Genomic DNA, 14,918 nt, shown 5'->3' with positions numbered 1-14,918 from the left:
TCCCTTTAGGATTGAGTATGTCGAGGAACCTTCGTCAAGTTCTTTGCTTCGTCTTTATTTCTTGAAACTTAGTACTTGTCTTAATCCAGGATCTTGAACCAGATTGGATCTTGAACAGTTCTTTATTTTCCAGTCTTATAGACTTGAACTTCAATCTTATTTTCTGGGAAGGATCGGCAACAGCAAATTTTAGAAACACCAGATGCGGGAGGCTCGACATCTAATTTTCTCTTGTTGACTTTCTTGAGCCAACTGGTTTCTTTCCTTGTCTTCAGATACAATCAGTTCTTTTTTTAGGTTCAACCACCAACTTTCACGTTCTCGTTTTCTTTTTAAGTGCTTCAACATCTGCAACTCCAAGCAGACTTGATCTTGATCTACCTGTCCATGTATAGCTGCACAAACCTTAGAACGATAAGATTTGCTCACAGACCCTCTCGAGGGTCAAGAAGAAATCGTTCATAGGCCCTCCCAATTTCAATCCCTCAACTTGTAAATGATTTGTTTAAGTCCCAGATTTCTAACGAACTTTGCATGAACGACCTTGACAACAAAACACATGATTTTGAATGAAACAAAGTTTAACAAAATATGTACGAACATAATAAAAACTTAAAATCTTTTTGGCATTTTCATATATTTTAAATATAACGAAAATATATACATAACATTTTGAAGTTAAAACTAAAACAAAACAAAATCCAATAAACAATAAAAGATAGGAGTAAATATGAAATTAATATTATATATCAATAATATTTACAGAAAACGTTTACTAAATTATTTTTCTGAGAAAGATCACAACATGGAATTACATTATCTGTTAACGTTCTAGATCACACTTCTATTTGGACATTATTATGCCAAGAATCCAAAGTCGATTATAGATATAATTTGTCCACTTTAAACTTAACAAGTATTTTGATGTCAACATGATACGTTAAGGTACAATTAGGCACAATGCTTGTGTGGTCCCCATTTAATCCGACAAATTATAGACTCCATCATACCTCGGGCTTAATTTGCTTTCACATGTCACCTCAACTTGACTTAAACCTTTCTTAGTTGATCACAGTAATGTTATTATCATACTTGACACTTTGACTTTGTGCACTTGAAACTTTGTACACTTAACTCGATCTAGAAAGATTAAAATAAGGCAGAAGTTCAGGCCATAACAATCAGGTCGGATAATACCATATTATCGCGCAAAGAAAGTCCAAGGCTTGAACAAAAGAAAGAAAATAAAACAAAGCAGAAGATTCAGGCCTTAACAATCAGGTCGGATAATACCATATTATCGCGCAGGAGAAAGTCTAAGGCTTGAATCAAAATAAATGAAGAAATAAAGCAGAAGTTAAAATTCCTAGAACTGACTCTTTTTCTGACTCTTTTTCTTGATTTTTCTTTTTCTTTTCTGACTCTTTTGTTTTTCTTTTTCTTGCTTTTCTTGACGCTTTACTTGACTCTTTTCTTGACTCAATAAAAATTAGACTCAATAAAAATTAAAAATGACACTGATTTTTCATAAGACAACTGTGATAAGGTAAAGAGAGGCTTGGGTATGACATGTTTAATTGCATTTCAGCCTTCATTAATATGACTTTAGTTGGAGTCGGCAACCGCTTCATAACGTGTAACCACTAGCATAGGCAGATATTTAAGTTTATATCAATATGACACTTACTCATTTGTCAAGCCTATCTACACATCACGCAATGATCTTGTTGGCTTTTTATCTACTCTTTTCATGTGCTAGAATCGTTAGAGATAATTTCTTATCATATTCCAATGGTCGGATCAATTTCTCAAAATTTTAAAAATTTTAAATATCCGACTCCCTCTAAACAGGAGCTCCCTCTAAACTGGACAATTCCTTTTAGATTTTCTTAAAAGTAAGATAAAATCTTTTTGGAAAATATCCGACTCCCTCTAAGCAGGAGCTCCCTCTAAACGGGACAATTCCTTTTAGATTTTCTTAAAAGTAAGATAAAATCTTTTTGGTAAATCGAATGAATTGTTTTTGCTTTTCTTAAGATGAATTGAAAATCTTTTTGGTGAGGTAAACTTAACTCATTTTCTCCCTCTAAAATTGTGACATATTTGAAAAATATTTACAATTTTATATACAAAAAGATACATAGTTTGTTTTAATCAAAATTGATCATGTCGATCTATTCGACCCGAAATTCAAATCGAGCATGATCGATGGTTTTAGTGAAAAGGTCAGCAAAGTTGTTGTCAGATGGATTATCTTAATCATGCATTATCACATTGTATGACAAAGTTGAAGAGATTCAAACCGAGATCCAACAGCTGATGCTGGATCCATCACTTGAGAAAAGCAGTTGGACGAGGTTGGTTTGAGAAACGCTCGAAAAGTTGTTGTTGAACCATTTAAACAAGGCTTCCCTTCCATGAAGTTTGTCCTCCCATGTCGCTTATGAAAGACTCGAATTTGCCATCAAATGGTTTAACATCAAATAGCAAGAGTTCGTCTCCCATCATATGCCGAGTGCAATCACTATCTAAGTACCTAATACTATTGATAGTCCTCCTTGATTGACCCTGCATGCACTAAGCTTTCAAATAGACATGGGTTCCCGGGATACTTTTGTCCCGGGAAGGTCAACCGTAAATCGACCAAACTTGATTTTATTTCCTGAAAACCATTTATTTCTTGTTGGAGCCTCACTTGATGAAGAGCGGTCCTTAGGAATCCAAGCAAAAACTTGTTCCTTGGTTTTGGCAATTTTGGACTTCTCTTTTCTTGCTTTTGAAACTGTTTTTGGTAAATCCTCGACTTTACAGTCTTTGGATCCTTTTTGATTTTATCCTTTTTGGTTTTCCAAAAAGGTTTCTTTTTATGTTTTAATTTATTTACTTTGGATCTCACATCCATTTCACTAGGTTCACTATCAGCTTGATCAGTCCTTGAATCAGGGCTAGTAAAAGCTCTTTTTGGGGACTGACTAAGTCGCCTTTGAATATCAAGCTGTTGCTTGAACCGGTGCTTGAAATGTCTTGCAAGGTGAGAAGAGTGACCACACACAAAACAACACTTTCTCCTCGGAGTGCCAAAGAACTCATCTGAACTGTAATGTGGTTGGTGTGGTGGGAAAGGTGATCCATGGAAAGGAACATGATTATAAAACACATTTGTATAATATGGATCAACAAAATTTTTTTTGATGATAACCATAGTAGTTGTTATCACAGAAGTTGTATGACTGAAGGTTTCTTGATTGATTGGTTGTTTGAGAAAATGATCGTTTATTTGGTGGAACATATTTACACGACGTACTTGTCTTTTCATTTTCAAAAACTTTGCTTTTACATGAATTATCCTCAGTCTCACAACTTGATGATGAACAACTTGATATGTTCACCTAAACAGGCCTACTTTCGTTGACACATTTTTCAACACAAGTTTCATCACAAACAGTTTCATAATCTGAGTCAGAAGAAGAACATTCACTTTCATTACGTATATCATTACAACTGTCTTCACTAGTGGTTTCACAAAATACAGTTTTTGATTCCGACATCAAACATCCCAACATGGATTCACAAACTTTATTGCAAACTGGATTGTTAATAGTTTTGGTTAGATCCACACATGATTCAAAACGTGGTTCTAACTTTCTTTTTAGCTTACAACCCAGGTTAACCGTCCCACATTCACCACCATTTACATCACCAGCTGCTACACAAGACACATTGATGTCAGATTTATCAGATGATGGGACTGGAGCAGCAGTTTGAGAGGCAGCAGGAACAAATTTCACAGGCGTTGGTATTCTACCAACCCCGTATTCCATTTCTTCATCTGGAAAAGTATTATAGCTAAAGTAGGGCAAACTGGTGTAGTTATCATTGAATGGTGGTGGTACGGCAGTGTAATCGTACCCCAACCCCGCTTTAACATTAGTACTTCTCTAGGCTCCAATAAGATCATCTAACTTCTCAGATGATGCCTCAAATCTTTCGACTTGTTTTTCCTTTTCTTTCTTATCAGAAACTTCGAGTTTTAATTTCTTAATTTCTTCTTTTAAATCATTAATTATGTCTTTATAATAAATGACATTATGCTTTTCTCGAAAAATTTCAAGTCTAAGATTAGCTACATCATCGTGATGAGTTTTAATCTTTTCAACGTAGATCTTGTCAGCTTTTACATATTCAGCATTTAACTGACGAAGGTTTGCATTTTCTTTCAAAACTTCGTCTTGATGATATCTATAGTATGTGACTTTGTTGATGCATGCTTGAGAACAAAGATTGTGATTTACCTCATCAGCTGGTGATGTGTCGGGAATGATAGGACATGCATGACTACTTTTACCGGCAGCACTTGTCCCAACTTTATTTTCTTTGAACTGATTGTTCATTTGGAGCTTATCTTCCATTATTTCAAAAGACTTGATGGTAGAAGCCAACTCTGAGAGTGTCATGGTATACAGATTTGTGGTTCTTTTGATGGTAACCACGTTGATGCTCCATGTATATGGCAGTGAACTCAACAGCTTCATGTTGATCTGAAACAAACCATTGATGATACCAACACTTCTCATTTTGGTGACGAGTGACTCAAATCTGTTGATGAGAGAGAAAATCGATTCTCCTTTAATATGTGTAAACATGTCGAATTCTCTTTTCAATATTTCCTTTGGGCTTTCTCCCATATCCAGATTTCCTCCAAGCTTAGGTTCGTAAGACAATTTTTTTTTAACTCGATTAGATTTTCTTTTTTTTTTTTTTGGAAAGAGAAAAAAATTTTAAGTTTTTTTTTTGCTACAGTACCGAGTCTCTATAGTGTTTCGCATGAGTTGCTATAGTACCGGGTCGCTACAGTATTTCGCATGAGTTGCTACAGTACCGAGTTGCTACAGTACCCGATGCGAAGCGATTGCTACAGTACCGTGCGAAGCGGAGTGGTTGCTACAGTACCCCCGTGCGAAGCGAAACGATTTGCTACAGTACCCCCCCCCCCCCCCCGTGCAAAGCGATAGCTACAGTACCTCGGCGATGCGATTGCTACAGTACCTCGGAAGCGACTGCTACGGTACCCGATGCGATTTTTTTTTTTATTTTAAGAATATAGCACCCAAACTTCCAAAAAGTTAAAAAGACTTTAGTATAAAAATCAATAAATCGGCCTAGATCTGAGTTTTAAGCCGAATCTGAGCTCAGACACAAAAACTTAAAATACTAAAAACTTGGATTTAGTGATTCTCGTGTATTTCTAAGGTGCAAGGGACTCCAAAAGAGATGAGTAACACGAAATCAACCTCAAATCCAACAAAAACTAAGATCAAAACCCAAAAAGTTTGACCCGAAAACCACAAAAAGTCGAGCCGAAAGCTCTGATACCACTTGTAGGTCCTCTAAATGGATCTCAAGACTTGACTCGGATCAATCCGTGTTGTTGGTTAGCGGAAATCACCAAAGACACTCGGATCTCGGATGTTAGCTTGTTTGGTTTATTTGCTTGAAAGAGAGAAAAGGAGAGAAGTTGATGAGAGAAAGAAACTTCTTTATTTCCAAGAGATGTGAAAAGGGGTTGGAGTTCGTTGGATAAATGAGTTAAGTGGCCCTTTTATAGGGTCCCAATTTATCCAAAACTTACAAAATAAACGTACATACTAAATGTACTGAGTACGTACTACACCGACTAAAAGCAAACTAAAACGACATATACAATCCTAAAAACAATATAGAATATTAGCCCTACAAAACTTCATAATACTTCCCAATAATGCTAGTCTTCGGTTTTTTCAATGTTCCCAATAATGAAAGATATATATATATATATATATATTAATTATTAATTGAAGAAACAAATTTTTTGAACAGATTATAACACTTAAACAGGGGTGGCTCGTGTGAAAACAAGTTATAGGCTTTTAAGTTCATACTTAATTAAATAATTAATTAAAGCCTCAAACTCTAAAAAAAACTTTATATATATAGATATATAATAATGAGTAAAGCAAACTTTAAGCAATGTATTGGTGTAGTGATAGGCTTATTTGTTACTAAAGTATAAGTTATGAGTTCAAAGCTTGTAATAAGCAATTTTTTTTCTTAACAATTGTGATGTAAAGGCCAAAAAATCTTGTTTCGATTTAGGCCTCCGTATTCATTGAGCCGGCCTTGCACTTAATAAACCATATGTTTGATGATCATATAGTTTAGATGCTATATATTTTTTTTCAAATAAAAATCCTTATTGTAATAAGGATTGCATCGAAACAGAATACAAGCGGGCAACAAGTTGCGCCGCTACCCCTTTTTGAATTGCATGGATGCATTTTTTTTGTTCACAGATGTAGTAGATCATTTCTGGCTTCTATATACTATTCTTTAATTATCCATATAATTTAACTACAAATCCACTTTCATTTAAAAATTTGTTCGCCATTTAAAAAGAACTTTTACATCCATTTCTCTATATTAGGTAGCCTCTTAACCGTTAAGAGTCTACCTTTTAATATTTCATAGCTTTTTAATGGCTAAGAGTTAACATTAAGCGTGAATGGTTAATAGACTATTCTTAATGATTATCTTTTAACTATTCAGACTTAAGGTCATCTCTTATGATTATTAAAAGACTACCAAAGAGTCTTAAACACTTGAACACTAACAAAGTTTTGAGTTCAAGTTACGAAAAATATAAGGAAAATTGGTTTTAAATAATCCCAACTATTGTCAATTGGCAAATAAAAGTCCCAACTTAATACTTGGCTGGTGACGGTCCCAACTAAAGATGTATTTGTTTTTAATGATCCGCGACTAACGAAGCCTTAAATCCGTTAGGATGATGCTGAGGTGGCATGCCATGTTGTCAAAAAAACCTTATGTGGCATAGAAGTGGGCCTCAATCCCCATCCTTCCTCTCCATCTTCTTTCTTCTTCCCCTTACCCCCACCATCCACTTCCCACCACCGTCACTAACCTGCAACCACCACCACCTGCTTCCTCTTTTCTGCCGCCACGCACCACCACCAACCCATCACCGTACATCTTATATCCCATTACGATCCCATCGGCACTACCACAGCCACCGCCAGCGCTGTCACCAATGGAGGAGCAAACCCGTTACATTTGCGATGTGTTGATGGAAAATGAAAACCCCTGCTCCGATTGGGATATCAATTTCACCAAAGAACTCCAATATATCGATGCTATTTTCGAATCTCGCAAACCCACCGTCGCCGATTGACCTAAAACACGCCGGAGATTGCCGGATTCGTTGTTCAAAATTTCACGTGAATGTAATCAGATTGGTGACTCTTCATCTGCTTTATTGCCGTGCCACAGCCGCCGCCAGCATCGTAATGGGATAGAAGATGTACGGTGATGGGTTGGTGGTGGTGCGCGGCGGCAGAAAAGAGGAAGCAGGTGGTGGTGGTTGCAGGTTAGTGACGGTGGTGGGAAGTGGATGGTGTGGGTAAGGGGAAGAAGAAGGAAGATGGAGAGGAAGGGTGGGGATTGGGGCCCACTTCTATGCCACATAAGGTTTTTTTGACAACATGGCATGCCACCTCAGCATCATACTAACGGAGTTAAGGCTTCGTTAGTCGCGGACCATTAAAAACAAATACACCTTTAGTTGGGACCATTATCAGCTAAGTGTTAAGTTGAGACTGTTATTTACCAATAGGCAATGATTGGGATTATTTAAAACCAATTTTCCAAAATATAAAGAATTTTGACTTTATAAGAATAATAATAAACAATGAAATCTGCTGAATGCTCGTAGTGGCTCTTTTGATTCATACACGCGCCGTTAAAAGAATAGTATAATGAATAGTGAGTGGCGTCTCATCAAGAGAAAACGTATACGTCACTTTTAACACGTTCAACATTTACGTACATATCATGTGCCTTTGTCACTATTCTCAACATTCCACAATGAGTTTTCTACACCCACCGGGCCCCGAATAGATCAAGATAAAAATATATGAAGCTTCAAACTTTAATTTAAGTTAAGAATTAAATAATCCAAAGTATAAAATTATGATCAACTTCATAATTAACTTAAAAAACACATTTGAACACGGATACTTAAAATCATGATCAAAGTATCCTAGAATTGAAATGTTTTGAGTCATCCATTTAATTCACATTCTCATGGGATACTTTTAGAGTCTAAACCGAACCGCGCGATAAAAACGAAACGAAAAGGCCGAAAAAATCGAAACCTAACCAAAAAACGATTTTAGTTGGATTTTTCGATTTCAGAGTTTGCGGGTCATCAGTGGGGTTTTTCTGTTTGGTTTCAGTCCGGTTTCGATTTTTCTATTTCATTTTGGTTGTGTTTCCGATCAATTTAGATTTTTTCTGCGTTTTTTATTTCGTTTTGGTAGGATTTTTCGGTTTCATGTCGGTTTTGTTTCTATTCGGTTTCGATTTTTATTTCTTTTTGGCTGGTTTTGTTCCCATTTTTTCCCCTTTTTTTGTTCCACATTGGTCCGTTTTTTGGTCGTGGTTTTTTTTTGTTTTGTTTTAGTCTATTTTTACGGTTTTTTCCTTTCGTTTGGGTTTGGCCCAGTCAAAACGTTGAGGGTCCTTGGGGCCGCTTCAGGTCGAATAGTTGCGAGTCGTCGGCAGGCCGAGTCGAAACATTGCGCGTCGTCGGCGATTCGGGTCAGGTCAACGACATGGGTCGAGATGTTGCGGGTTGAAGGCATGTCGAGTCGGGACAAGAAGTTATGGGTCGTTTGCGACATCTGTGACCAAACAAATCAACATTGGAATTATGATTCCAAGTTCGAGAAACACTCCGAATCAAACAATTTGAGAGTTGGAATATATATTCCTACTCCATTAAATTCATCATGCGAGCCAAACGCACCCTAACATAATACATAAATAAGAGACATAATTAATTAATGGTTAATTAATTAGTATGAGAGCAAGAGAAATTAGAATAAAAGAAATCAGCGGAAAAACACGTCCAAAAAGAAACATGCAACTGGCGGTAACTCAATAAATGTGTCGTTGACTCATTATTATAGAGGAAATTTCAAAGTATATATTATATGAAATGATGCTAAAGCCCACGGTCTTCTTGCGATCAAACTTCACTAACCTGGATTTTCTCGGGATCGAATTGAAAATCACAAAGATCTCAGTATTTCTTTATAGAGCTACGCATATCCCTCAAAGCGTTGTCATTGAGAATTGAACTTAAGTCTCCATTGAAAAACCCAAGCTTCCTATCACTACACCTGAATATAATTAATTAATGGTTAATTAATTAGTACGAAAGCAAGAGAATTTAGAATAAAAGAAATCAGCGGAAAAAACACGTCCAAAAAAGATACATGCAAGGGGCGATAACTTGTGTCGTTGACTCATTATTATAGAGGAAATTTCATAATATATATATATATATATATGTATGAATGATTCTAAAGTCCACGGTCTTTTCTTGCGACCAAACTGTGTAACGTAAGACAAAAATGTGTAACATATCTTATAAGCAGGGACGGATTTAGTGTTAGGGTCAGGAGAAGGGTACGACACTTCTTAAAATTCGTATTTTCTTCCATAAACTTTTAATATTAGGTTCGAGCACCCAAATGTCTTGTCCATGTTTTTTAGTGTCCCAAACCAACTTTCTGAGTTTAACTTGTCAAAGACAAGTTTAGTTTTTCTATTCATAAAATATCAATCAAACCCTGATTGTCTAATCACTTCATTGATTAGTTATTAATATGGTGACATATTCTTGAGTTTAATTGAACCATTATGAAAATTAGACCAAATATAAGATATTCAGAATATCATTTTCTTTTTATATTTCTACCCTATTTAACTTTGTAAGTTTTTTAATGGCATAGTAAGAACTTTAAGCTATGATTACTATAGAAAAGTTTTCATCAATTATAATATATATTTTGTTTATTATGCTTTGATGAAATTTGTTACTTACCTTTTTATACGTGATTTATTTAATGCAGTTTCTTTTGACCGTCGATGGTTAAGATATTTTAGGCTCATGAAATAACAAGACTGTACTTCTTTGAATACTAAAAAAATCAAAGTATAACTAGTTTAACTTCAAAGTAAAAACCGAACGGATACAATTAAACGACTACAAAACGATAATAAATAATAACTAGTAACAAACCTGCTGCGTTGCGACGACAGAGCAACATGAATTTGATCGATATTGGTTGAGCTTGTTACGACACCAGTATCCAAAAACTAAATATGTAAACGCCACCTTAAAATCAAAGCGGTACAAATTCAATTGGTTGTGTTCGTTATGGTATCGACACTAAAGCAAAAAGAAAATTAAAACAAAAGGACACAAAAAGGCATCTTTAAAATATAAATCGGTGGAACGCAATTGTTGGTAAAAACATGTGTGTTGCGGCGACTAGTCGACGCAGGTGTCAATTAGTTTCGTTATGGTACCGGAACTAAACCCACAAAACAAACTCGTAAAATAAAACAAAAAAACAATAAATATAAGTAAAACCAGGATGTTACGACGGCTCGTCAACGTGAACTTGGCCGACATCAATAAGGCTCGTAATTATGGTATCAATACTAAATCTAAGAAGTAAACTCGTAAAACAAAGATACTTAGAAAAAGAAAAAAAAATAAACTAAAATTTTTTTGCGGCACCGCCTGCTGATTTTTATCTATAGTATTAACAGCTGAACTACCGAAACATGTGATTGTGCGTTACTCCCACTACAAAGAAAAGGAGCAATAGCGACGACAATTGTCGTCGCTAAATATGATCAAAGAATGGCAAATCCTCGTTATTGTGTCGCTGGTAATACCTAGTCACTGATAGTCAAGAATTGTATTGCTGGCGTTGCCACTAATACTATTTAATCGCCGCCAATGATCAGCATGTCGTCACGATTGCTCTCTGGCATGTATCACATACTTTTTCTGTACTCTCCGCATTTTCCAGATTTTCCCAATCGAAAAAATGCTATAAATACATACATGCAGATTTTTACAAACAAATGCGTGAAAGTAACTTGCTTAAGTCAAAAATAAAACAACCAATTGAAACATCAAAGTAGCAAGTTCTCATGAATCACCCCCCCCCCCTCCGGCGTCTTTCTCATCCGTATCATCTTCTTTGCGTTTATTTGATTCCTTTTTTAAATCCACAAATTGCAAATGGAATTTTTTTTAACAACAGTGTGGAAACAACTATTAACAAATTTTTTAACAACGGTGTGGAAAATTATTTCCTGTTAATAATTTTAACTCTAACTTAGCTAATAAGAAACCTAATAACCATAACTTGGTCATTAATAACCCCCATTTTCGACTTGAAATAGGCAGGTGTTCAACTTCATGCTTGTTGATGCTAGACTGTCGCTATCTAGTCAAAAACAATTAAATCTAATGTCCTAATTACCTTAAGCTAGTCAGGGTAAGTAGGGTGCCGAACCACGAGGAGTATGTGGTCAGTGTAATGTAAAACTGATTCCTAACATTATGAAGTAAACTATCAACAATGCTGATCACACTATCAATTGATTCAGTTTAATATTAAACAAACAACTTAAGTAAGAGTTAATCAATAAACAAAGCAAATCACATTCGAGAATTCAAGCAAGCAACTAACAGTATTCTCATGCAACTTAACAGATTAATTATCACTGGTCAACTAAAGATTGCTTCACGAGCTAAACCTTAGGCATCAAAAATCGCTAACACACGACACTGGTTATCAAATGGTCCCTGCCAGTGTGACTCAATTAAGGGCAATTGTATGCTTTCTTGCAATTAACTAGTTAACACAACCCTATGAGCAATAATTATAGCAACCGACAAACTAATCGTTCTGATCGACAAAAACCTAAACCGACTGAATGCACGGATATACTAAACATCAATACTAATAGATTAATCAAAGATAATTACAGTTAGTTGTTCTAGTACATGAGAAAATAACTGAAAGATTACAAACTATACATCCCGGGTATGACTCGAAAGGATTAGCCGCTCATGGTGTCGATGGAATCTTTAATCTTCATGGAGACCGGAGTTGATTTGATGGAATAATAGTGGTTTTCCTCTCCAACAATTGTTTCCAGCCTCTAGAGATGTTTTCTTTTTCCAAGCCCTAACTTAATCCTTATATAAGGTTTTTAATTAGCGACTCCTCGTAGTTTATTTTGGTCTAGTATATGGTACTCTAGTTTTAGCAAATGGTATTCTGGCTCAGAAAATGATACTCTAACTTTAGAGTATGATACTCTAAATCAACAAACCATACTTTAAAAGCTCCTGATGTACGCTTCTCTTATGCTCAGCATATGATACTCTGTTATCAACATATGATACTCTCAAATAAGCTTTTACCCAAATCCTCTGGTTTTGATCATACGCTATCACACATCATCGCGGGTCTTCATTCTGTGCTCGTACAGGTCCATATTAACTGCTTTATTCACATATGACCTAAAATATAACAAACACGTATAAAGTACCAAAGTTCATGAAATAAACAACTAAAACAAGTAAAATAAACACATGAACTATGTACAAATTGACCGAATATCACTTGTCATCAAATTCTTGATTCTCCCAAGACATTTCTTGATCTTTTGAAATGTTCTTTGGGCTCCACCTAACTTAAAGAAACACTTGCTTCATTAAATCATAACACGTCTTTCGTATGGCTTGAATCTCTTTCATTATTATCTTCAAATACGGTAAGATGCCAGATCATTGGAGGAGCAACATCGTAGTCCCTAACTTATGCCCAATGTTGTGGGAGCTACAAAAGGTATCAAGCTACTAAGCCACATTATGAAGTTATGGGAAAGAGTTATTAAGGTTAGAGTTAGACGGGAAACTCACGTCACAATTAACCAATTTGGTTTCATGCCAGGGCGTTCTACTTCGGAGGCAATACACATCCTAAGAAGGCTGATGGAAAAGTATAGGAAGAAGAAACGTGATCTGCAAATGGTGTTCATATATCTAGAAAAGGCTTACGACAGTGTGCCACTCCGGGTGCTTTGGGAGAGCCTAGAGGGTAGAGGGATTCCAAGGAAATACATAGAGATAATAATGGATATGTATGCCAAGACTACAACTAGTGTTTGTGCGCCCGCGGGGGATGCTGAAATCTTCCCAGTGGAGGTAGGCCTTCATCAGGACTCATCGTTGAGCCCTTTTCTTTTTGCAGTAGTCTTAGACGATTTTTCAAAGTCGATTCAAGAGCCAGTCTCGTGGTGCATGATGTTCGCAGACGATATTGTGTTAGCTGGTGAGAGAAAATAAGATATGAACACGAGGCTAGAGAAATGGCGATCTGCTATACATATGAAAGGTTTAAGGATTAGTCGTGCGAACACCGAGTATCTCCACTGTGACTTTGGTGGGGTAATCGACGATGAAGAGGTGCAGATCACCATTGAAGGCCAAGTGGTGCCACAGGTAACGAATTTCAAGTACCTAGGCTCGTTTGGCCAGATCGATGGGAAAATAGATAGTGATGTGGCCCACCACGTGCAGGTAGGTTGGTGTAGATGGAGAGTAGCAACAAGAGTTATATGCGACATGAGATTTCCAGCTAAACTAAAAGGAAGATTTTACAGGGTTGGCCATGTTATATGGAACAGATTGTTGGGCCATCAAGAAGATGCATTTGCGAAAGTTGGAGGTAGCAGAGATGAGAATTCTAATGTGGATGTGTGGGCACACAAGGTTGGGCCGAATCAGAAATGGCGTATTTCAGGAGAGATTAGGGGTGCCTTGCTTATGAAATAAGATTAGAGAGAGGATATTGAGATGGTTTGGACATGTGAAGAGAAGAAGGATGAAGGATCCTGTTAGATTGGTAGAAAATATTACTATAGAGGGGAGGAGGGGTAGAAGTAGACCCAAACTGACTTAGGATGAGAGGATTAGACATGATTTGATAGATATGCACCTCTCCGAGGACATGATTAAGGATAGACATTCTTGAAGACATAGTATTAAGGTTCACAACCTCTAGGGTAATGCATAGTTTCTGGTTAGAAACGTATTTTAGGGGTTTTTCCTTTCCCTTTTATTTTTTTGTGTTGCTTTGTTTATTTTTTGGCCATATTTTCTTCTTGCTTTTAATTCAACCTAATGTAATATGTTTAACTATTCATCTATTTATTTGAAAGGTCTAAATGATATACTATTACAATATTTTGTTTTTACATTATTTTCTAGTATTTTAGTATTAATCACTATTATTAATGTCTTCATGTATCTATTTAATACTAGACTACTAATATTAGCATTACTGTAACATTTTAATTTGTTGATTTTTTTTCTTTGCTATCTAGGAGTCTAGTGTTACACTTATGTTTTTCTTTTATACGGCTTCATACATATACTTTTAGAGTTGGGGATCTCTGTGAAAGCAACCTCTCTATTCTTTGAACAGAGGTATGGTTTGCCTACATCCCACCATACATAGACCCTGTTAATAACTTTGCTTAGGATGAGATTTTTACTAGGCGTGATTGTTTTTATATATTATTGTTGTCCCTAGCACACTGACCTTCTACCAACTACTTTATAAAGTGGATGAAATAATTGAAACCTTTCACATTGTATTCCTTTATCTTTCTTTGTTTTTATTTCTTGAATTACATTAAAAAAAACTTATATTTATTTGTACTTTTTGTTATCCAGATATATTCCATTTGCAACTTTCATCTATTTCATTTTTAACATTCTTCTGACTAAATCTTAACAAGTATGATTTTAGATTTAACACAAATTGTTTCTCGGGTCTGATTCACCGATTTGAAATCGGTTTGGATATATATACTTGGTATCCAGATTTGTAACTGTTTTGGGATGAAACCAATTGTGAATTAGTTAGAATCCGATCGGTTGGGGACGACCCTACCAATAGCTTTCACTATGGGTGGGATCC

At 35.9% G+C, this 14,918-nt stretch overlaps 1 protein-coding gene across 1 annotated transcript; it reads left to right on the top strand.

Annotated features, from left to right (window-relative positions):
- The first annotated feature begins 13,282 nt into the window (after positions 1-13,282).
- LOC143626082 (uncharacterized) lies at positions 13,283-14,327 on the top strand. Its single transcript, XM_077096255.1, has 2 exons — positions 13,283-13,661; positions 14,320-14,327. Exons 1-2 carry the CDS (start codon positions 13,283-13,285, stop codon positions 14,325-14,327), a joined length of 387 nt encoding a protein of 128 aa, XP_076952370.1.
- The last annotated feature ends 591 nt before the right edge of the window (positions 14,328-14,918 follow it).

Source organism: Bidens hawaiensis, unplaced genomic scaffold (assembly GCF_021521415.1).
Source record: "Bidens hawaiensis isolate Kalapana, Puna unplaced genomic scaffold, B.hawaiensis_p1.1 tig00004282_1, whole genome shotgun sequence".
NCBI lineage: Eukaryota > Viridiplantae > Streptophyta > Magnoliopsida > Asterales > Asteraceae > Bidens > Bidens hawaiensis.
Note: the sequence above shows the minus strand (reverse complement) of the source record. Positions and strands in the feature narration are given on the sequence as shown.